Here is a 26,026-nt window from a genome sequence, read left to right on the forward strand (position 1 = left end):
CATCTCTGGTGTTTTGCATTCTGGCAGCATTAGCAAACTAGAATAGTCACAACAACGATGACAACAACAGTATAAATAGTAACTCACAGAGTCCCTTTACTTACTATAGGTTGAACATCACAAAGGAACATGTTTGTTCCTTACTGCAAACCTGTAAAGTGGGCACTATAATCCTTAAATGTTATAGATGAGAAAAATTAAACCAGTAGAAGGAATACACTTTACAGGAAGGAGACAGCCATCTGAAGATACAAGCACCTACAGGCCTGCAGTTGCATGGGGTTGTCTTCTATCCATCATGGACCAGAAAACTTAATGCCTTCCCTGGCCCAAAAATCTCCAAAATATTAAATTAACTATTCTCAGTGCTGTATTTGCTTTAAACTTTCAGATGGAGTTTAGGATAGGAAAAAAAGAAATGACTCAAACAATTTGATGTGGCATTAAAGACTAATCCAAGGTGGGGAGGATTAGTAATTCATTAGCCTCTAGGTCTAATTGCGCATACACAGTGGGGCAAGATTCACCATTATTAAATATTGAAAAAAAAATACTTGATCTAGTTCCTCTGGGGAAAAGAACGACTTTTTGGAAAATAAAGTATTTTGCCTTTACATGATTTTTTTCTCTCTCCTTTTCCATTTATATACCTTCATTGTTTTTTTTTTAATTAAATGCTTTTTTTAGAACTCGAATCTCAACATTTATTAGGATTTACTTTTTAATTTTCCTCCTTGCATTCTATCAAGTAAACAGCACAAAATCTAGGTAATACTAACTGAAAGAAAATCAGGAAGTTTCTATAATCAATGTTTGAGCTGCACCTCTATTGTTATCTTTGAAGATTATGTCAGAGGTGATTCAGAGTTTTATAAGGTTGAATTTTTTAATGTTGCAGCAATATATGTACGAAGATTAAGTCACTTATTTTTTCCAAGTTTAAAAATTTGACTAAATTTGAATGGCCATTCTCTAAGTTTTTAAACATATAATCATCGTGCTTTTGCTGTAGGTTCATGAAAAAAGATTATAAGATAATATTATCCTGAGGTAGTCTAATTAACAACATTATTTAACACCCTTAGGAATGTTCTGGACAATGTAATTCAACATGACTATCACTTTTGAAATGTGGGATAAGAGATGTATTCCAGTAATACCTAAGAAACAGGCCTTAAATTTACCTTACTAAATTTAGTAGTTTCTGTATAAACAGATTATTGAAGTTCAAAAAGAAAAGTTCAGTTCAGTAGAGATAATGCATATGCACAATCTGGACAAGCATGAAACTATGTTTATGCACATGAGATAGAAATAAAGGTTATAAAATGAAGCTGAGATTTTAAAAGTCAAAATGTTAACACTCCAAATATGAATATAGACTTGAATACTACTGAGATATGTTCCAAGTTTATTTCTCAACAGACAAGATTTTCAGGGTCTCACTAGAATTTTTATAAAATAATATGAAAAATGTATCAAGGTGTAGGGGAATAGCTAAGAACACAAAGTAGTGATGTAAGGGTCACTTCCAGTAGGCTTTATTGATCATCTGCCTACTCCATTTTCCTCTTTCTCTCTAAGAGTACCCTGATATTTGGTCATATAGTCACCCATCAGCCACACAGCCCAGGATCTTCAGAAAAAGCTAAATCAACCCCTCTTTCCAGGAGAGGGTCTTGATTGGCTGATTGTTTCAGGGATGGAAGAAGGGATCTAGACCTGTCAAATCAGAACAGATCTCAGGGCTCTTGTGTTGAAGGCTGGACATGCCCTCTGGACATGGATAGAGATGCATACAGCAATAGCTACAAGCCAACAGACATGTCACAACCTCAGGGAAATCAGCTATAAGATGAAGATAAATCTTAACCGCAGAAAGCAGAGCAGAAAGATGGGGAAGGAAAAACAAACAAGAACAATACACATTTTTAGCGACATCATTGAAACACCCATTCTCGGTTCTTTGGGTCAATCAATTCCCTCATGTTCAGTGATGAAGCAAGATTAAATTAGCCTTTCTGTTACTTACAACTAAAAGTTGTATATCATACAATAAACAATAACTATTTTTGAATGCATGCATTACTAGATATTAAAATATACCAGTGAAGGAATGGTAGCTTCAAAGTGTACCATGAGGAATTTTAGTTATTTTAAGTATTTCTTGACAATAGGAGCTTATGATTTTATCTTTCTTTTGAGTCCAGTTTTACAGTTTTGGGAAAAGATGATGGATTTTATAGATACATAAATAAAGATGCATGCATATTCTTTTCCCTTAATGGCTTACTTCTTAACCTTGCTTAAAAAAAGATATGGAATATACAATCTCCTAAGCTCCCTTCTATATTACAGTGAAATGTATCTTAATAAAAATATGAAAAAATCTTCAGTAAAAGTGATTTCTTTCCTATTCCACTGAGAATCCATAAACAAGGGCTTTTTTCTGTTTTGTTTTGTTTTTTTCTAGATATTGTAGCAATAAACTTTTTGGTTTTCATATATTAGGTTTTAATATTTAAGTCTGCTTGGCATATATTTATGAACATGAATATACTTGACAAAATAATTAGTAAAATTGTTCTAGGCACTAGAGGGAAAAACACAAATTTCTGAACAAAAATAGGAGAAAATTTATAATAAATGTAAGGTGGAAGCACTATTTCAGACCCCAAGGAAATAATGTATTAACATCAGAATGCAAAAGCATCTCTTGTTCTTTAGGGAATAATGTGTTAAGATGCATTCCTTTTCAAAATGCATGGGCTATGGAATAATTGAGCACAGACTACTACACAGAATTAAACCCTACAAGAAAATGAGAAAGAGATCTAAAAGAAATATGTAGCATAGTTAAAAATTCACTGTAAAAGGAAGTAATGTTTTTGTAGAACTAAAATTAAATATTTTGTGTTAGGGCATAATATCTAATCACTCAGTGTCCTGTGTGTAGCTATATAGAATATATAACCTATTTTTTAAATTCATTTTTATTTAGATATATTCACATGCCATCCAGTCATACAAAGTGTACATTCAGTTGTTCACCAGTAGCATTATATAGTTGTGTGTTCATCACCAAAATTAATTTTTGAACATTTTCATTACCACACACACACAAATAATAATAAAAAAATTAAAGTGAAAAAGAACAATTGAAGTAAAGAAAAGAACCCTGTGTGCCCTTTTTTTTTTTTTTTTTTTTTTTTGCCCCCATTTTTCTATTCATCCATCCTTACACTGGACAAAGGGGAGTGTGGTCCATATAGCTTTCCCAATCACATTGTCACCCCTCATAAGCTACATTTTTAAACAATCGTCTTCAAGATTCATGGACACTGGGTTATAGTTTGATAGTTTCAGGTATTTACTGCTAGCTATTCCAATTCATTAGAACCTAAAAAGGGTTGTCTATATTGTGCGTAAGAGTGCCCACCAGAATGACCTCCCGGAATCTCTCTGCAACTGAAGCTTATTTCATTTCCTTTTACATCCCTCTTTTGGTCAAAAAGATGTTCTCCATCCCATGATGCCGGGTCTAGATTCCTTCCCAGGAGTTATATTCCATGTTGCCAGGTAGATTCACTCCCCTGGGTATCAGATCCCATGTAGCGGGGAGGGCAGCAATTTCACCTTTCAAGTTGGCTTAGCTAGAGAGAGAGGGCCACATCTGAGCAACAAAGAAGCATTCTGGAGCAGGCTCTTAGGCACAATTATAGGCAGGTCTAGCCTCTCCTTTGCAGCCACAGTCTTGCCAAGGGCAAGTACTGTGGTAGAGGGCTCAGCCCATCAAACCACCAGTCCCCTACCTCTGTGAGCACATCAGCATCCATCAAGGTGGGGAAGCCCAACACCCCTGTATTCTCCACCAGCTCCTCAAGGCACCCCTGCATATTTTTTTCATTTTTTTTTTTAATAATACTCTTTTTTTTAATTTAACTACATCAAAAAAAAATTTTTAAAAAACATACAATAAAAAAAACATTTCAAACAAACCATAACAAGTGAGTAAGAAAAAGACAAATAGCCTAAGATAACTTACTTCATTTCTAACATGTTCCTACTCTACCCCAAGAAAATAACCTAATATAGCAACATTTCTGTGAACTTGTTCCTACCATACCCACCAAAAATTAACAAACCATAGTCATTCCTGGGCATTCCCAGAATGTTAAATTTACCCAGATTGCTTATCTGTTCTTATAGGATTATCGTTCACCCTTCATTAATTGCTCTCTATCACTAGTTTCCCTACATTCTACATTATAAACCATTTATTTTACATTTTTCAATGTTCACATTAGTGGTAGCATATAATATTTCTCTTTTTGTGCCTGGCTTATTTAGCTCAGCATTATGTCTTCAAGGTTCATCCATGTTGTCATATGTTTCACAACATCGTTTCTTCTTACTGCCATGTAGTATTCCATCGTGTGTATATACCACATTTTATTTATCCACTCATCTGCTGAAGGACACTTAGGTTGTCTCCATCTCTTGGCAATTGTGAATAATGCTGCTAAGAACACTGGCGTGCAGATATCTATTCATGTCACTGCTCTCAGGTCTTCCGGGTATGTACAGAGAAGTGCAATTGTTGGATCGAAGGGTAACTCTGTATCTAGTTTTCTAAGGAATTGCCAGACTGACTTCCAGAGTGGCTGAACCATTAGACAGTCCCATCAACAATAAATAAGTGTTCTAACTTCTCCACATCCTCTAGCATTTGAAGTTTCCTGTTTGTTTAACAGCAGCCATTCTAATGGGTGTGAGATGGTATCTCGTTGTGGTCTTAATTTGCATCTCTCTAATAGCTAGTGAGGCTGAGCATTTTTTCATGTGTTTCTTGGCCATTTGTATTTCCTCTTCAGAGAACTGTCTTTTCATATCTTTTGCCCATTTTATAATTGGGCTGTCTGTACTATTGTCATTGAGTTGTAGGATTTCTTTATATATGCAAGATATCAGTCTTTTGTCAGATACATTGTTTCCAAAAATTTTTCGCATTGAGTTGGCTGCCTCTTCACCTTTTTGACAAATTCCTTTGAGGTACAAAAATGTCTAAGCTTGAGGAACTCCCATTTATCTATTTTTTCTTTTGTTGCTTGTGCTTTGGATGTAAAGTGTAGGAAGTGGCCGCCTAATACAAGGTCTTGAAGATGTTTCTCTATATTATCTTCTAGGAGCTTTATGGTACTGTCTTTTATATTGAGATCTTTGATCCACTTTGAGCTAATTTTTGTGAAGTAGGGGTCCTCTTTCATTCTTTTGAAATGGATATCCAACTCTCCCAGCCCCATTTGTTGAAAAGACTGTTATGTCCCAGTTCAGTGGCTTTGGGGCCTTATCAAAGATCAGTTGGTCGTAGATCTGGGGTTCTATCTCCAAATTTTCAATTTGATTCCATTGATCAATATGTCTATCTTTGTTCCAGTACCATGCTGTTTTGACTACTGTGGCTTTACAATAAGCTTCAAAGTCAGGGAGTATAAGTCCTCCCATGTCGTTTTTCTTTTTTAGAGTGTTTTTAGCAACTTGAGGCATCTTTTTTTTCCAAACAAATTTGATAACTAGCTTTTCCAAGCCTGCAAAGTAGGTTGTTGGAATTTTGATTGGGATTGCATTGAATCTGTAGATGAGTTTGGGTAGAATTGACATCTTAATGACATTTAGCTTTCTTATCCATGAACACAGAATATTTTTCCATCTTTAAGTACAGTTATGTAGTTTTCTTGGTATAGGTCTTTTACAACTTTGGTTAAGTTTATTCCTAGGTATTTGATTTTTTTAGTTGCTACTGAAAATGGTATCTTTTTCTTGAGTGTCTCTTCAATTTGTTCATTTCTAGCATATAGAAATCTTACTGACTTATATGCATTAATCTATCCAGCTACTTTGCTAAATTTGTTTATCAGCTTGAGTAGCTGTGTCATCGATTTCTCAAGCTTTTCCAGATATAAGATCAAATAATGACAGTTTTACTTCTTCCTTTCCAATTTGGATGCCTTTTCTTTGTCTTGCCATATTGCACTGGCTAGTACTTCTAGCACAATGTTGAATAACAGTGGTGACAGTGGGCATCCTTGTCTCATTCCTGATCTTAGAAGGAAGGCTTTCAGTCTCTCACCATTGAGTACTATGCTGGCTGTGGGTTTTTCATACATGCTCTTTATCATATTGAGGAAGTTTCCTTCAATTCCTATCTTTTGAAGTGTTTTTATCAAAAAGGGATGTTAGATTTTGTTGAATGCCTTTTCAGCATCTATTGAGATGATCATTTGATTTTTCTCTTTTGATTTGTTAATGTGTTGTAATACATTGATTTTCTTATGTTGAACCATCCTTGCATGCCTGGAATGAACCCCACTTGGTCACAGTGTATGATTTTTTTAATGTGTCTTTGGATTCAATTTGCAAGTATTTTGTTGAGAATTTTTGCATCTATATTCTTTAGGGAGATTGGCCTGTAGTTCTCCTTTTTTGTAGCTCTTTGCCTGGTTTTGGTATTAGATTGATGTTAGCTTCATAAAATGTGTTAGGTAGTGTTCCATTTTCTTTGATGTTTTGAAAGAGTTCAAGTAAGATTGGTGTCAGTTCTTTTTGGAAAGTTTGGTAGAATTCCCTTGTGAAGACATCTGGCCCTGGGCATTTAGTTGTGGGAAGCTTTTTGATGACTGATTGGATCTCTTTGCTTGTGATGGGTTGGTTGAGGTCTTCTGTTTCTTCTCTGGTCACTCTAGGTTGTTCACATGTTTCCAGGAAACTGTCCATTTCCTCTACATTATGCAGTTTGTTGGCATATAGTTGTCCTTAGTATCCTCTTATAATTTTTTAAATTTCTTTGGGATCTGCAGTAATGTCGCCTCCCTCATTCATTATTTTGTTTATATGGGTCTTCTCTCTTTTTGATTTTGTCAGTCTAGCTTGGAGGTTGTCAATCTTGTTGATCTTGTCAAAGAACTAACTTTTGGTGTTATTCTCTCTATTGTGTTTTTGTTTCCTATGTCATGTATTTCTGTTTTTCTTCTACTTGGTTTAGGATTGGTTTGCTGTTCGTTTTCTAGCTTCTTCAGTTTCTCCATTAGTTCTTTGATTCTAGGTCTTTCTTCATTTTTGATGTATGCATTTAGTGCTATAAATTCCCCCCCCCAGTACCGCTTTTGCTGCATCCCATAGGTTTTGATGTGTTGTGTTCTCATTTTCATTCATCTCTATGTATTTAGCAATTTCTCTTGCTATTTCTTCTTTAACCCACTGATTGTTTAGGAGTGTGTTGTTTAACCTCCAGGTATTTGTGAATTTTCTGTCTCTGATGGTTATTGACTTCTAATTGTATTCCATTGTGGTCAGAGAATGTATTTTGAATAACTTCAATTTTTTTAAATTTATTGAGGTTTGTTTTATGTCCCAGCATATGATCTATTTTGGAGAAAGTTCCGTGAGCACTAGAGAAGAATGTGTATCCTGGTGATTTGGGATGTAATGTTCTATATATGTCTGTTAAATCCAATTCATTTATCAGATTGTTTAGGTTTCACTTTCCTTATTGGTCTCCCACCTGGTTGATCTATCTATAGGAGAGAGTGATGTGTTAAAGTCTCCCACAGTTATTGTGGAAACATCAATTGTTTCCTTTAGTTTTCCAGTGTTTGGCTCATGTATTTTGTGGCACCATGATTGTTTGCATAAACATTTATGATTGTTATTTCTTCTTGTTGAATTATCCCTTTTATTAGCATGTAGTGGCCTTCTTTGTCTCTCTTAATATCCTTGCGTTTAAAGTCTATTTTATCTGAGATTAATATTGTTACTCCTTCTTTCTTTTGGCTGCAGCTTGCATGAAATATTTTTTTCCATTCTTTCACTTTCAATTTCTTTGTGCCCCTGTGTCTAAGATGAGTCTCCTGTATGCAACATATTGGTGGTTCTTTTTTTTTGATCCATTCTGCCAATCTGTATCTTTTAATTGGGGAGTTTAATCCATTTACATTCAATGTTATTACTGTGAAGGCATTTCTTGAATCAGCCATCTTATCCTTTGGTTTATGTTTGTCAGATATATTTTTCCCCTCTCTCTCTCAATGTCCTTTAACGTACCCATACTGAATTTCTTTAGTACTGAACCTTTGTCCATCTCTCTCTCTCCTTTGTTTCTCTGTCGGTAGGGCTCCCTTGAGTATCTCAAGTAGGGCAGGTCTCCTGTTAGCAAATTCTCTCAGCATTTATTTGTCTGTGAAAAATTTAAGCTCTCCCACAAATTTGAAGGAGAGCTTTGCTGTATAAAGAATTGTTGGTTTCCAAGATTTCTCTCTCAGAATTTTAAATATGTCATGCCGCTGCCTTCTTGCCTCCATGGTGGCTGCTGCGTAGTCACTACTTAGTCTTATGATCTCTCCTTTGTATGTGGTGAATTGCTTTTCTCTTGCTGCTTTCAGAACTTGCTCCTTCTCTTCTGTATTTGACAGTGTCATCAGAATATGTCTCGGAATGGGTTTATTCTGATTTATTCTATTTCGAGTCTGCTGGGCATTTATGATTTGTGTATTTATGGTATTTAGAAGATTTGGGAAGTTTTCCCCAACAATTTCTTTGATAGTCTTCCTAGACCTTTACCCTTCTCTTCCCCTTCTGGAACACCAATGAGTCTTATATTTGGACGTTTTATATTATCTATCATATCCTGGAGGTCCATTTCAATTTTTCGATTATTTTTCCCCATTCTTTCTTTTGTTCTTTCATTTTCCATTCTGTCATCTTCCAGGTCACTGATTCATTGTTCAACTTCCTCTAGTCTTGTACTATGAGTACCCAGAATCTTTTTAATTTGGTCAACAGTTTCTTTAATTTCCATAAGATTGCCTATTTTTTTATTTACTCTTGCAATTTCTTCTTTATGCTCTTCTAGGGTCTTCTTTATGTCCTTAATATCCTGTGCCATGCTCTTCTTCACGTCCTTTATATCCTATTCCATGGTCTTATTGTTCATCTTTAGTTCTTTGATTAATTGCTCCAAGTACTGTGTCTCCTCTGATCTTTTTATTTGGCTGCTTGAGCTTGGGTTATCCATATTATCTGGCTTTTTCATACGCTTTAAAATTTTCTGTTGTTTTTGGCCTCTTGGCATTTGCTTAACTTGATAGGGTTCTTTTAGGATTTGTAGACTGATTAAAACCCTTATCTCTATTTTGTCAGATCTACAGCTTCATGGCGTACACTGTCTGTACCTAACTAGCAGATGGCATCCACGAGCCACCTATTCCCCTAAAGCCAGTTCTCCCCAACTTTGTCTTTGTGGTGAGTGAGGGTGTGAATCTTGTGGGGTCCAATTGGTGCACCAAGTGTAGTTGGTGCTGCCAGTCTTGAATATGGGGCATATGTCTGAGTGGTTAGGGAGGGAGCACGGCTTTAATAATGAAATCTCCCAGCTGTTGCGGTAGTCTAATATTTCAGTTCAGTCTCGCCACAGTTTGTTTCTGCTGCTGACTCACAAGTCCTTAGTATTGGTGTATGTTCCCTGGAACTTGTGAATGGGTCCTTCTTCCAAGCCATGGCCTCCTAGGTCCTCTGCTGAAGGAAGACTGTCTATATAACATATTTTGAATGCTAATATAAAACTATAGATTCAAATCATTAACTAGTGCTCCTCAGTATTCTATCATATTATTAACCTTTAAATATGTGCAAGTTAGTAATGTCCTTAGATGTACGTCCTCAACGGCCAAACTTTAATTTAAAAGATTAAAGAGATTAAATGATTAAAATATTTAGAAGGGACTGGTAAAAATATTGAAGCCTCCTGGGTTGGTCACCATTGCCTTCATCTCTGATGGACATCCCAGAATTTACAACAATTCTATTGTATTATCAAGACTAGGCAGTAACATCCAGCATCACAACAAAATGGGGTCAAGTGTTAAGAAGTCACATATGAAGTTTTACATATGAGTAGATTATGAAAAACCAACTTTTTAAACATGGAAAGAAAAATATGGCCTTTATAATTTGGTGTTTTAATATAGTTACTGATTGCCCAAAATATTCTACCTTTTATATTCACCTGCAAATTCATTTTTCCTACCTTATTTCTCTTTATTATATTACTTAATCCAGTGTTAACAACACTTTCATAAAATCCAAACTTGATACCTCTCTTTACTTATTTGAAAAAGCAAAAATTAAGGCAAGTAAAAATCTTCCCTTAGGGGGAAGAAGAAAAAAATAAAATAATAAAATTCAAGCCTTGTATTTGAGATGGTATGAAGAAAGCAACAAACTGGTTGGACTAATTTTGACCACTGATTGATTGTATAGCTACAGGATGTCTACTCTGTCCAGGTCTGACTGTTTTTGATCCCATTCAAAAGTAAGTTCCATTTCTAGCCATGCTTTAATTCTTATAATTATTTTATCAAATTATAAAGAAGTTACATTTCTAGAAATGTAAAAGAATAGTTAATAAGACTGAAATTGACATGAGAATAAACTTGACATGATATACCATATGGTTATTAGCATATTTTACATACATTACTTATTTATTGTAATTTTCTAATGGTGATAAGATTTAATTTTTTTAAGGATATAGAAAAAAGTATTGTATAATCAGTTTATGAAACAACCACCATCATTGTAATTCATAGAGCAGGTCCCATGATGATGTTTTCAATTCCCATTATAAATTTAAATAAAAGATAAATAAAAATAGAATTTGCGCAACATGGGAGAAGCAGTCACTGAATTTAACTTAATAAAAGTATCATTTAATGCAATTTAACTTTATTATAATGTGAACACCTTTTAAAAATACAGGATATCATATATTCAAATGATTTTCAAAAGTTTCAAAGGTGTAAACTTATCTGTATTTAATAATTAGCAAAACATACAGAAATACACATACGTAATGGTCGCAAATCTTTGTTTTTGAAGGTATATTTATCACAAGTCAAATGAATATGGTAGTACTGTTCTATTTAAGATTATAAAGGAATAATTGTTGTTGCAATCCCTAAAAAGATTCTGAAGGAAATTTCAAGAGGTTCCAAAAATTATTTGAGTAATAGTACAATAGTTTAAATATATCACCTGTAAAGGTGATTGTTCTCATTTGGAGGTACAGTATCTGTTATGGGTATTTTAAAGACAAGAATCTCATTAGTTTGTAATTGTATCTTAGAATATTATAAACTAGCTGGAAGAACTTTCTTGTATAGTTCATAGATTTGTTTTTATACTCAATGAAATAGCATGTTTAAATGCTTGAACTTAAGATTCAACTAGGATAAATAAAAAGAAGCTCTCAGTAGTTATAGAAGCAGGTGTTAAGTGAAAAAGCCATCATAACTCAGATGCTACAAAACATGTTCCTTTAGGCTAATGCAACCCATCAGAACATTCTGAGCTGAAAATGAATATGCAGTGGTTGCTCCATATTCAAGTAGGGGGCATATATATTCGCTAATGTAGATTTGATGTAGTATGCATTCTTTCTACAAATCAACTTCAAAACCACTTATTAAGCACTTGCTATTTGCAAGACAATACAGAGATTCATATAAAGAATTTAGCCATATATGGAAAAATAACTAAAGGCAGACTATGATTTTTTTAAATGTAAGAATATTATAAACAGTTATATGAGAACAGAGTGGAAGGATAACTTCTTTGTTTTAATGATGGAAGTCTTATAGTAACTCTAATATAAGGTAAATTAAATATTCTCTGTTGTAAAGAGAAACACCTGTATCAATTTGTAGCATTATAAGTAAAATGCTATCTCATATCTCATTAATTATTTCAAAATTCTGTTATCTGTATTAATGTTCCTTTTACAGTATGCTATTTGAGATGAGGAAAAAAACATTATTTTCTTTAAAACTAGTTCTGAACAATAAGAGTATTCAGAATGCTATAATTAATACAGTTCTGTGTACCTGTGGAATGAAAACAACCTAGATTTCTTAAATAACATCCATACACTGCAAAAATTTAATAAATAATATTATTCAGTAGTTGTATCCACTATAGACCTGCACATTTAGACACATCATGTGTATATTTGTTAAAAAATAATCATTTTAAATTCATAGTTCATACATTTACAACTGATATTTTGAAGCCTGTGACTGGCAGCAAAACAAACAAACAAAAAACAGTTATTTATTATTCCTTCTATTATCACAGTGTGAAGAGTGGCAGATTTCCCATGAGAAGCACTAAAATTATTTAATTTAAAGAAATTAAAGTATTTATTTAAGATATTTTAAAGAAATTATATATATATATATATATAAAATATATATATATATATTTTTGAAGTAGGTACTGCCCAAATTGTGCTGTGAATCTGAAGAAAAAGTATGAACCTGATAAATATATACTGTGGGAGCATATGAAAGACAAAGTAAAAGAAACAGAAGATTGCATTTCATTGATAATTTAAACAGAATGGAGAAATACCAAGAAAGAAAGATAAATTAGAGGAATAACACAAAATTAGTCTGAGCTTGGAAATGATCATTCTGCCAAAATGCAATTGAGATGGAAGGAGATGAAAGCAAAAAGAGTATCAATGGCATTAAAATACATTGTGGAAAACAGTATTAAGCAATGGATACACATGTAAAAAATATTACTGAAAAGCACACATGAACAGAATAATAAATATCTAACTCATTAAGAAAAGATTTGACAAAAAGAACTCAAAAATGGCAATCCATTTTCCACATGCATTCTTTTGTGTGTGAAACTGATTTTTTTAAAAATCTCATATTATTTTATCAAAAGTTTTAATACAACTACACTCTAACACTCTTTGATATGTACTTTGATAAAATTAAAAGGAAAACATTTGGTTTCCATTAGCAGTATGCATAAAAGTAGAGTTTTCTTTATTACACTACAAATTACCTCAATGTTAATATAATTTATACACAAAATTAATTAATTAAAATATTCCTTAAAAGTACATTTGTTCCATGACTCTAAAACATCCATGTAAAATACAAACTAAAATATCTGCTCATATTTCATAGCAAAAGTGTTTTAAAGACATAATATAAACTCTATTATATTAATTTAGAGTAAAATGAGTGTTTAGAGAAAAAAATGTCCAGTTGCATATAAGAAATGCAAAAGAACTGATTGGTAAGCAAACAAGTTATTAAAATAACTTTAGAATGTGAAAATTGCACTAAGAAATGGTTATATTGCACTTAAATAGGGTTTACATTAGGTTACAATTAATATTCATGGGGAAAAATAATAATTATTTTGCAATGGCCCTGAAAATGATAATGTAGCAAACTGTGGCTATAGCAGGGATGAAAATGTATAGGAAGAATGAGACAGAACTGAGCAAGAAAAACATGGGAGTTGGCAAGATTTGATACCCAGGCAAAGAGAAAATTGAACTAAAGTTGAGAAATACAGACAATCTTTAAGCAGCTCTGTAGAGTTACTCCTAAAAATAGGATACACAATAGTAACTGGAGTGGGAGAAAAGGATATGCAGTTCCTATCCAAATCAGGTTATGAGCTATCTGACAATACTATGAAAATGAAACATCAATTGAGAGTTTTATTTGAATCTGTGATTCCGTTACCAAAAAACAGTTATAGTTATGATGAGTTATCATGCAATATGGAAATGGCATTTATATATACTTTTGCAAATACATTTGCAAGATGTCTGTTTTGTTTTCTTCCACCAAATCATTTATCTTTCGAATTTACTCTTTTGGAAAAATCCTTGCCCCATGTGGGGGAGTGGGGTAGGAATCTAAGAGTCATGGGCCAGTTGAAATAAATTGTCTATGGATTCAATAGACCTCAACCTTGTACTCAAATTCCACCAACTGGGCTATAGCTCCCCCTTCCCTCATAACCAATCCCATTTCACCCATTAGTTTCAGTAACTTTCCTGGCCTTATCTCTCGGGATTAACTCCTTGCCTCTATTACTTGCAAATCCATTTAGAGCTGAAGTCTGGTCTTTTGTCTTCAGACAGCCCCTGCATCTCAGGGCTTGACCCCTATTACTCGATGCTGCCAATCTTCTAGTCTGGGTCTTTTATTAATTGCCACTCAAATCAGCTGTGCTTCCCTGCTGTATTCTTAAAGGTGTATCTGGTCATTAGGCTCCTGAATTTCTCTTTGACCCATCCCATTGTCCATGAAGCCACGTTGAAAATACCATGCCTTCTCTATATATACACTCTTTATAGTACTTAGTTCAGGCTGAAGCCTTTTCTTGATAAATATCTATTAAGTGGATGAGAAACAATGTCATGTTGCCAGTTTAGTATCATTAAGTTATAACTGTAAAAATATTTTTTTACACAAAATAAGTATTCAAGGCAATAACATAATCTTTATCCTTCAATTTAAAATGAATATCATGTTTGGAGCTGGTTATATATTTGATAATGAAGTATTCTCATAATTTTATGTGGCAAAGGGGCTAGGCTATGGTGCCCAGTTGATGGGTCAAAGGCTAGCCTAGATGTTACTGCAAAGGTATTTTATAGATGTTGACTTTAAGTAAAGGAGACTAGACTCCATAATGTGGGTGGTTCTCATCCAATCAACTGAAGGCCTTAAGAGCAAACACTGATGTCTCCTGGAGAGGAAGAAATTCTGCCTCAAGACTATAATATCAGTTCCTGTCTGAGTTTCCAGCCTGCCAGCCTGCCCTACAAATTTTAGACTTGTCAGCCCTCATAATCACATGAGCCAATTCCTTAAAATAAATCTCTTAGTGTGTATATCTGTATATTGGTTCTGTTTCTCTGGAGAACCCTGACTGATACAGAGAGTTATATTTCTAAAAGTGTATTTTACCATTTTCCTCCTTTTTGAGGATTTCATTTTATTTTTTCTGCATTCTTCTCAATGCACTCATTTCTCAATTTTCCCTATCCTATAAATGTTTAAATGTCCTAAACTCTTACACCCCTTGCCTTTGCCACACTTTGCTATATTGCCATTTTCAAGGCCATTGCAAAAGAATGATTTTTTTTTCCCAAGGAAGTGTAATTGTAACTGAAAGTAAACTCTATTTAAGTGCAATAGAATCATTTTTGGTATAATTTTCACTTTCTAAGGTTATTTTAACATCTTCTCTGCTTACTAATAAGTTATTTTTATTTTCTGATAGGCAACTGAAGATTTTTCTCTATATACTCATCTACTCTAAAGAGATCTAAACATCATAGAGTTAAATGTGCTATGTTTTCCTCTTTAACAATTCATTTACTTTTTATTTGAAACTCTTAACTAACATCATTTTAGACTACCATATCATAGTGAGCTCAAGAAATAAAAAAGTAAATAAATAAACCTGTACCAGTTTTCTGGTTGAAACTAGAAACATGTACTTGGAAAGGTTAATAGTATGTTCATTATCAAGAGCATTAAATTACATAAGAATAATTTTTACGACATAGGAAATTTACCTGCTGATGTTGGCTCTTCTTCATCTGATGCTATAATCCAAGGAAAAGAAGCAAAGTGGGGACAGGAAGGAGATAAGATTGGAGGGGAGGGAGAGAGAAAGAAAGAGAAAGATTGAGATTGAACATAAAAATGTTTCACATTTCCAAACATTGACTATAAGTTCCTAACTTATAATTGTGCATATGCTTTAAGAATCTGTCATTAGATAATATTATGGGTACTTCATTTACATTAAATATTGTATGCTCTTATACTTTAAAATCTGTATTTAATGGGAAAGACAATTCTAGCATCTAGATTTGATTTTCCATTCCATGTGCAAAAAAAGATTGACTCTAATAAACTCTAGTTGAAATTATTTAAACAACATTGTTTAAAATATAAATTGTATATAACATATAGGTTTACCAACATCACTACTTCATGGGAATTTTCTATAAGCAAAGAGGAAACAAGAGACATTTTCAATGGTCAAAAATAGTGTTCCATGAAGTAGAAGTGACACTTGACATTTAAGTTAGTGGTTTGCAAACTTTAGAGTGACTTGGAATTACTTTGGGTGTTGGTTAAACATGAAGATTCCACGATTCCACACCCCATTCATTCTCTCTCTGTCACACACACACACATTCACACACACACACACACATTCACTCCCATGAACGACATGCAACAAGATTCAGTAGTTAAATAGTGAGGACACAGAACAACGCATTTTAAAAATGACCCCAAGTGGTTTTAACATGAATCTTCTGCAGAACATACAAGAATAAATACAGGTATTATAAGAAGGAAACCACTCTATGAAAATACAACTTCACAACCCTGGATGCACATTAAAATGCCAACTTCTGAGCCCCACCTCAAACCAATTAAATCAGAATCTCTTTACATTGCACTAACATGTAGCCAGGACTGAGATCACTAAATAATGTCAACATAAGGTAACTAATTGTAACTCATAAAAGTGTGAATCATTTTAATTCCTGTTTGAAGGGGAAGAATTGAGAGCAGCAAGACTCTGAAGGCAATAACCTACTGCTGTGTAAATGTGGGGCTGAGAAAATAGAGGTTGAGAGAAAGAAAAAAAAACAGCCTTTCAAAGTAGCTTTACAGTCTTGCCTAGAATCCACATATCCACCTTTATACTTAAAGAAACACACTGTGTGTGGAGGAATTTCTGCTCTGTGTACAAGCGCAGTCTACCCAGAATATTATTGTTGAATTATATGACACAAGCCAGTGCTATTTCACTTGATTCATGATGTTTTAAAATAAAAATTAACACAGCTGAATTGCTTATAAAGGAGCTTTGTTCCCAACTGACCCCTTAATCAAGGTATCACTGTTTAACCAGGGAGTGGTTTCTCCTCTTTTCCGTTAAGGCTACATCTGCACAGAGTACACATTAGACAAGCTTACTTTGTGTCCTGACAGTACTTTCCTCTCACACACTTTGGCTTGTCTCCTTGGCACATAAAGAAATGGAGAGAGCAAACAAACAGCTGGCATGCATAGCGTGGGGAACATAAATATTTAAAAAGCTCTTTGCTGCTTTATCATGTCCAAAATATATCATAAAATGTTCAAAGAGGAAAACTGTTAGTAGTTTCCAGGAATTCCCTTTAAGGAAAATAGCATAGGCACTTGCAGAAATGCTGACTTAGAGAGGTGATTGTTAGTAAAAATATGGAAATTCCAAATAGAAAAGAAAAAAACCTTGCATTTAAGGCTGGTAATTTTATGTGTTTGAACTCAAGTCACAAAAGAAACTATGAGATGGAAGAGTTCCATTTCTACACAACATCTCCTTAATGGTGCTTCCTTGTAATAAGTAACGTCACCAGCCAATATTTATACTATTAAAATACACACACAGGCTCCAATAGAAGAGTTAGGATTGATAAGAGCTAGCTATCTCTGTGGCAAAGATAACTTTGTAAGCTAAGTGCATTATCAAACGAAGCATCATTAACTATTAACAAGCAGCAGCTAGAGCCCCAGAAGTAAAATAAGCTTCAAAATGGGTAACAGTGGCCTATTTATTGACTTCTCAGTGACACAGATATCACACGAGGTGCTGTCATAATACCCAAATGATTTCTCACTCTTCCTGCTATTTGCTTCTTAGAATTCATGAAATCAGCAAATCTTTATGAATAACAAAATATCTGTGTCTGTGTCACATGCAGGTTCCTTCGACATTGGAAATAATTTTTAATAACGCATACAACAAGCAAAGCAAAAATAAACAAACTGACAAATAACTTTCTCTTGCTCTTCCTGAGCAGTATGAAGGAATATGTGCTGAAATTACAGCGATAGTGGGAAAGGAAAACAATAAAGAAATATATCTGAGACAGAATTTAGCTAAGCTAATGCTAAAAACAACAACAAAAATAAGCGTAAGTGAGAATGCAGATAAATTGGAACACTTGTTCCAACATTGTTGATTGTATGTTTGTAAAATGGTGCAGCCACTGTGGAAAACAGTTTGGCAGTTCCATATGGTAATATGACCAGCCAATCTCACTTCTAGGTATATAACCAAAAGAACTGAAAACAGGGACTCAAACAGATACACGCACACCGAAGTTCATAGCAGCATTATTCAAAGCAGCCCAAAGGCAGGAGCAACCCAAATGTTCATCAGCAGATAAATGGATAAACAAAATGTGATATATATATGCTACACACACACACACACACACACAACACAGTGGAATATTATTCAGCTATAAAAAGGAATGAAATTCTGATACATGCTAAGATATAGATGAACCCTGAATACCTCATAATGAATGAAAAAATCCAGACATAAAAGAACAAAAAATTGTATGATTTCCCGTATATGAAATACTTAGAATATGCAAATTCATAGAGACAGAAGTAGATTATAGGTTACCAAGAGCTGGGGGTGGGGTGGGAGGAACTTATTTCTGCTAAAGGTGATGACAAAGCTTGGGTAATGGATGTTGGTGACTCACAATATTGTGAATGTAATTAATACTATGGAATTGACACTTGAAAGTAGTTAAAATGGGAAATTCTGAGTTATATATGTTACGACAATGAAAAGATTTATAAAGAAGCACAGCACCAACAAAACAAAAATAAATAAACCAACAAACAAATATGTGTTGCTCTACCTGGTCAGTGTGTAGAAGTATGTGCTGAAATTATGGTGATGGTGGCAAAAGAAGACAATAAAGGAATATATCTGATAGAATTTAGTGAAGTTGGTGTTCCCATCACCGAAAACAGAATCACCCTGGGTGTTTGTTAAAATGCCCAGATCTAATGAATGTGAACTTTGGGTGTTAGCCCAGGTTTATATGTTTTTTTTGTTTTGTTTTGTTTTTTTAAGTTACACAGGTGATTGCTATGAACATTAAATGCTGAGAACTATGGCTCTCTCTCTCTATCAAAATTCGCTCCACTGGAAAAGATTCATGGGTCCAGTTGTTGGAACCGCAACAACAGATTAGCGGGCTTATAGGAAACCCTTTGTAATGTATACTGTGGTTGCTTCACCAGCTTTTAATGTTCTTTCTCTTGCAAAGTCTTCAGGTTTATTCGGGTACCTACATCAATGCCTTGGGGGAAGATGACACCTCCTTTGATATATCTACTTCTGCACTTCCAGTTCTGAGGGAAAATGCATCCTCTTTATTGCTTATCCAGTTTGCTAGGCTTTCTCTTACTGCAGCTAAATAGCATTCTGCCACACCCCTGACCAGTCTTGTTGTTACCTTTTAAAATATATTAGAATGCTTAAGGAATTAATTACCTGTGAGGCAGGTGAGACCAGAAGTGTATACAGCCTCAGACTGTGTTTTGCGAGGGCAGCTGAGACTCGGTGCTTTCTTTTTGCCACAGAGCTATCCACCACACTTTCATGCAACAAACCCATTCCCTTGATTTTTAAATTGATTCACTGTTTTGGTTTTGTTTTGTTTTTATCCTTCAGGAAAATCCAGCATTGTGCATGTTCATGAAGTGGGGTGGTGGTGGGGAAAAGGGAAAAGAGGGCATCATGCACAACCCCCTTCCATTCCTTCCCTTCTCCTACCTCTCTTTCTCCTGTATCCAAAAGCATCAACTGGGAAGTAGAATCACCACCCAAGCCGGATGAACTATATATTACCCTGATGTTCATGTGATATTAAAATGCACATATTCCTTCACTGCAGACTTGAGTCTCTTTATGTGGGTTCAACAATTCTAGTATCTTCTGGTTTTGCTTCTCTTATCCTCAGGTGTTTTAAGTAAAATGTTATAACTTGTAAATTCTACCCTGTCAAAAAAATGTGTATCCTTGTGTGACTCACCATCAAATAAGAAAAGATCATATATGATACAAAATATACTTATCATATTAAAATCTATTTTACATATGATGCTACTTAGTTTATACTGGCTTATTGATCATTTTGCTTGCTGTATCATAAATTTAGTTAATGGTGGATCAAATATGCATCTCAAACATATATTGATTTATGTAATTCATTACTTCCATAATGCACAGCAACAGGAAATATGTATTCTTGTATTCTGACAATATTTTAAAATGTTTTTATTCAACTGCAATGACCTAAAAATAACAATAATGAAATTTATGCATGATTACTCATGTCTACCCAGACGATAAATCCTTTAAGTGTGTGTGTGTGTGTGTGTGTGTGAGAGAGAGAGAGAAAGAGAATCACATTACTAAACCAGAGATGAGTAAACTATCATTTGATAATTTGTTAACCCAGTTGTTAAAATAGAATTCAGAGTTGGCTTCAGAAGTATTTATAGAATAAACACCTTCATAGACAGATTTTTGTTTTGTTTGTTTGTTCTCAACCTATGTCTCAATGTGGCATGCCTCAGGGCTTAAAAGTTGGTATTACCAACTTATTCCTTGTGAAGTTATGAAAATGAGTGTTAGTCCTTCCTGGCCACAGATATTAGATAGCATATTACATAGTCAGTTTTATACAATCAGAATCTCAGAGTATTCAGGACAAAGTAAGAAACACCTAATATTCCATTTGCCTAGAAAATGTCCAGAGACTTGCAAGTTCTTTTCTATACTATCAGTCTTTTACATGTATTGTAACTCCAATGTCAGATGTGTAGGATAGCATGTATTTAAGATATATGATATATAACATATAAGATATAGCTATATAACATAAACTTTATGTATACATGTAGTACATAGGTATATATTTGTGCATTTATTAGTCCCATTAGATTAGAAGTTACATGAGGGCAAGGAATGTTTGGTGGGTTTTTTGTTTTATGTGTGTGCATGAGTGTTTTTGCCATTATATCTCCAGTCTTAGAATAGTGCCTACAACAATGTATTGACTAATAAATATTAGCCAAAATTAATAACAAAAAGATGGGCAGATTTTTAACACAATCCTCCAGCCTATTCTATAAAGCTCATCCTGCTTCATTATGCTTTATTACTAGATTTATCAAAAAGAAAATCTTTCATCTTCATCGATGTTTTGTTTTAGTTGTATGAATCATACATTTTTTTCTTGGGGCAAGATGAAAAAGAATAATGGTCAGTAAAAAGAGTGGTAGCTCTAATAGCCATTTGTTCAGCTCATGAAAAATTAAATCTGTAATTTTTAACCTAACTCAACAAGCATCCAATTATAGTTTATTAATAAATATATTTATCATAATAGAAACACAAAACGCACTTTCTATGTTTGGTAGTGATGCAAGATCACAAGTATAACTATGAGCAATTTATACAATGAATCATATTAACAAGCAATTAGCAGTGCATTTGTGATTGTCTCAATTTTAGAAAGAGGAAAAAATGGGGAAAATTATAAAGAATGAATGAAAGCTTTGATTTCACCTTTGCCACTGAGTGAAAATAACATACAAAAATACAAAAAAATACTGGTTTTGTAAAACTAAGCCAGAGTATTGGGAAGCTGTGAAGTAGTAGAAGTCTAGTCATCTACATTCATACCCCAGCTCGTATTAAACAGAATTTGGTGACATCATTGGAATACATTTTTCCTACTTGAAGGAAGCAGTAAAGGTATTTAAGCTAGGTGATTTTTCATCACAAAGGGACTTGTGAAGAAATATAATTCAATATTTCAGGTGTCTGTTTAATTGCCTTTAGATATCCTTTGTTTATTCAGTGTGTCGTCCCTCCCTTACCACATTCATTCCATCCTTGTGATTGAATTCAAATTTCACCAATCTCAATTCTTTAGCATTTATTCTGGACTCCAGATTTATGTAACTATTCTTACCCATACACCTCATGCTGGCTTTTAAACTATTACCTAATGTCAGAACTAAACAAAATGGCACATAATATTTTCCAGTCTTGTTTCCCAAGCTGGTTATTATGCTTCTTTTGAGAGCAGTAGTTATGTTGTAATTTTGTACAGATTACATTATTGGTACTTAGTAAATATTTTTGGAAAGCTGTCCAAATTAGAGATGACAAAATGAAGAGCAGTAAAAATTTAATGGTGTTTTTATGTGAATGTAAGCCATGTAAAATGAGGATTTGAAATTAAACATAAGGTATTCTAAGAAAATTCATGGGAAAATACAAAGCAGCAGCTCATGGGAGATCAAGTAAATCAGAGTTAAATGATTCCCCAGATTATCAATTTTCAATAAAATTAAGTCATAGTCATTTTGAAAATTTAATATAGGATAGGAAGCGGGGGAATAATTCTGCAGTGGAATGCTATTAAATGTAAAGAGCAAAGCCACGAAGCTGAGATTACCTGCTCACCACATAAGCATTTCAGGTGGCCCCAGAACCCATCTTATTTTGCTTTTCAGCGTTTAATAGGAAAGCTAATACCATCAGGCTCATCTTTTACGGATTCTTGCCTTATTTGTGTGTGGGAAACTGCTCACTTCAACCTTAATTCATTTCCATGAGTCTGGACAAATGAGCCAATCTAAAAAACCAAATCTGTTAAGCCAAAATAACAAAAAAACTAGAAATTAATAGACACATAGATCAGCAAAATTGGCACAGATCTTAGTGAGAGCGATCCACGTAAGGAAACCACAGAATCATTGCACATAAAATGTTAATGCCAGAAGACTTGATAATTTAGTTAGCCAAAAAAAAAAAAAAGAAAGAAAGAAAAGAAAAAGAAAAAAGAAAACGAATTCATAGAATGGGTTAAGGGTTGTATTAGAAAGTGAAAATATATTTATTAAATCATCTAAATTACAAACAAATCTCCCCAGAAACCGAATTTTATGTAAATTTATTTAAGCATCAGAATATATATAGGAATTAATAAATATATGTTTATAATATAATAAATAAAAACAGGATTTTAGAATCCAGGTTATTCTATGGCTTGCTGTTTTCATAATGTATTGCACATATTTTTTCTTTCTCAATAAATCAGTGAATACAGACAGTACTTCATAGTGTTTCTTTACATGGATGCACCATAATTTATTTAACTAAGTCTCTATTGAATAATATTGGACAGATTCCAGGGTTTCTCTCTTGTAAATAATGTTTCAATGAATAATCCAATCCTATTTGAATAATGGTAGAAACTTGACACAAAAATAAATTATCAAGTAATTTCATTAAATAGGAACCCATGGTCCTAAACACAATACAAAATATTCACTTTTTGCAAATAAGGCTGTTAAGTGATCCTCTTTTAGACTATCGGGCCGTCTTTAATAACATACTTCTTAAATAAATAAGATAAGACTATATTTATGCTTTCTTCCTGTGAAAGTTACTCTTTTGCAATAGATACCACTAATAGATAATAAGCAAAACTTCCAAAGCCCCATGTCCAAACAGCACAAGACACAGAGACAAAGAAATGGCTAAGCTGTGTGCCTCAGCAGGTGAATGAAGCCTTAGAGTTCCCTTCTCATCACCCCCATGGCAATAGGGATGCTGAGGGTACCCAAGGCCCGGACCCCCTCCTCTCCACAGTGAAAGTGAGTTATTTCACATAGCTATCTACTTAACCCGGAGAGATGTTAAAGATCATCAGACCTCCCCAAGTAGGGCAGGGAGAGGGGAGGAAACACACAAATGGTATTGTAAACAAAGCATTAAAACTTCCCTCTCCTGATCACTGCTGATAATAAATCTCCATAATCCTGTATCACAAGACCCTACCAAAACTGTTCTCACACCCTATGGAATGTCTTTGTCCTAGCCCTTATAAACCACCCGTGATATCCCCTCTCTTTGTGGAGCACTAACTTCCATCTTTCCCAGCAAACTACCATGGAACCATCTCTCCTGTCTGTAAGTTCCATTAAACTCATGTTTAACTCCGTGCCTAGCATGTTCTTTGGTCTTGCAGCTGAGCTGGATTGGAACAGATGCTTATGGTTGAATATTGGATATTCTGCTCTTTCTGGGATATAGATGATATAAATCTTCAATATTTATTTTTAAATAATATGGTGACTAATTGAAGATAGAGAAATTACTTCATTACAGAATCTTGGCAGATAATACATGGGTGTGTGTGTGTGTGTATGTGTATTCAATATGGTTACAGTTATTTAAAACATGACATTTTTTACCATTTTTGAGTTTTGTGAAATGCCTTTTACTAAAATATCACTGTTTTTAATGTCTATATTCCAAACTGGAATTCAGAAATTTTATGATGATTTTGAAACTATGGGTGCCCAAAATATAGATCCATGCATTTTTTTAAATTAAATTAAAAAAAAATTGCTGACTGTTAAAACTTGAAAAGAGGTAAGTTACTTCAGTTGGACCTGTTTCTCTTTGGTCAAGGGAAATCATTATTTACACGTATATGAACTCATCCCAAGGACACCAACTGTAAGAGATAAAACGCAGCCTCTGCTTGCCTATACAGAGCTCAGCCAATCGAATGTAAGGCTGACTTACTCAGCAGTGAGTTAATGACTACTATAGAGGATTTTTTTTCCTGCCTGTTAAAATAGTAGCTAAAATTAAATGCTTTCTTTTCGGAATCATTAGTACTTTCTTTAAAAGAAAATAGTCAGTGTGTCCACACTCAAGTGTTAATCAAATGACACTGACAATGTAATTTCCCTATCTTCCAAACTTGTCTCCCTAGGCTAAATTTTTCCTTAATTGGAATGTCTTTAAAGAACTCAACTGATTAGAAGCAGAGAGGTCTAACTTTAAGACAATGAAACTGAATAAAGGTGCAACGGCTATTCAGGGAAGGCCCAAGCCCCATTCTTCTTGCATTGAAGGTTCTTTTCAAATTGTGAAAGTTCTCTTAACTCCCAGTCTTGCAAAACATTCAAGAAACAGTGTAGGAAACAGACTTTTCAGAAAACAGGATGTAATCAACTTTTTCAAATCATATGTAAAGTACAAACCAGTTACTTAGTCCAACTGCCAACCCAAAATCTAGATACTGCTTCAAAACTTCTAGTTGTGGAGAACTCACATCTCACAAAGGAAAACAGCACGTCTCACCCCCAGAGCTAGCCTCTGGAAAACAATGGATTAATGTGGCTTTTTCCTTGACATGTCAGCCAATAAAATGTTTGAAGACAGCTGTCATATCCCCATAAATCTCTTAACTGAGAAAACATTCCCACTTAAGTTGATATATTATGGTAGACAACCTGGTCACCATTTTTATTAACCTCCTCTGGATAAACTTAAATTTGTCAAGGTCTTTTAAAACATAGCAGCAAGAATGAAAACAGTATTCCAGATATAATCTAGCTAGCACAAAATCTAATGGGATTATTACCTGCCTGATTTAGAGGGCTATGCTACAATTAACAATCCAGCACTGTATTAGCTACTAAAATAGTAAAGAATTCATTCCCTCTCCCTTCCTCCTCTAACTCTGCTTACAGACCAATTCCAAAAGCACTGGGACTACAAATCTTATCTCCTTCCTGCCAGATCACAAGATTGGTCAGGGAAACAAACAGGAGGCATGGGCTGAGGAGGTGATGCTGGGGTGGGAGGCGTGAGAGAATATGACTGATTTGTGAGCAATGTTAAAAGAATCTTAGCATTTGGAAAGAACTATGAAACCAAGTAAAGCCGTCAAAGTATCATTCAAATCTTTTACTTTCACCTCTAGCATAGAATCTAGAGTGCATGTATTTCATATATAGTTGACAAAAGTCCACAGATAGGAAGAACAAACACTTGTTGTCATGGCAACTGTGTTTTTTGGTGTCCATGACTAGGTGCCTATCTAAGTGAGCATGAATATTTTGTGGCTTCTCAGGGGATTCTCCTTCTGCCACATGAAATTTCTAGATATAGAACAGTCGCCTTAAAACTGTCTTTAAACTTGTGTGTTTTTTGCTTCCAACAGTTAATTTCTGGTTAGAAATTCTAGATTAGAAATTAGAACTAATTTCAGTCAATGAGTCAAACTCACTTCTTTGCAAACTGATTGCCTCTTAGACCAAGCCCTACAGAAAACAATAAAAATAATTAATGAATTGAAAAAAATAGAGGAGACAGAATAAAACTGTAATAGAAAAAGATAGTACAATTTAAACAATTTAAACCTCAAAAGTGATGCCTAAAATAATAAAAA

The 26,026-nt window shown here is 34.1% G+C and overlaps 1 protein-coding gene across 2 annotated transcripts in view; it reads right to left on the reverse strand.

Moving 5' to 3' along the window:
* EDIL3 (EGF like repeats and discoidin domains 3) overlaps window positions 1–26,026 on the reverse strand; it is a 469,327-nt gene that overhangs the window by 283,872 nt on the left and 159,429 nt on the right. The window contains exon 3 of one of the 2 annotated variants that reach the window (XM_037801475.1): window positions 15,458–15,487. The exons of the other annotated variant lie outside the window; for it this stretch is intronic. Coding sequence (XP_037657403.1) covers window positions 15,458–15,487 — 30 coding nt within the window. The remainder of the gene's footprint in view (window positions 1–15,457; window positions 15,488–26,026) is intronic. 2 annotated transcript variants of the gene reach the window in all.

Source organism: Choloepus didactylus, chromosome 13 (genome assembly GCF_015220235.1).
Source record: "Choloepus didactylus isolate mChoDid1 chromosome 13, mChoDid1.pri, whole genome shotgun sequence".
Classification (NCBI taxonomy): Eukaryota; Metazoa; Chordata; class Mammalia; order Pilosa; family Megalonychidae; genus Choloepus; species Choloepus didactylus.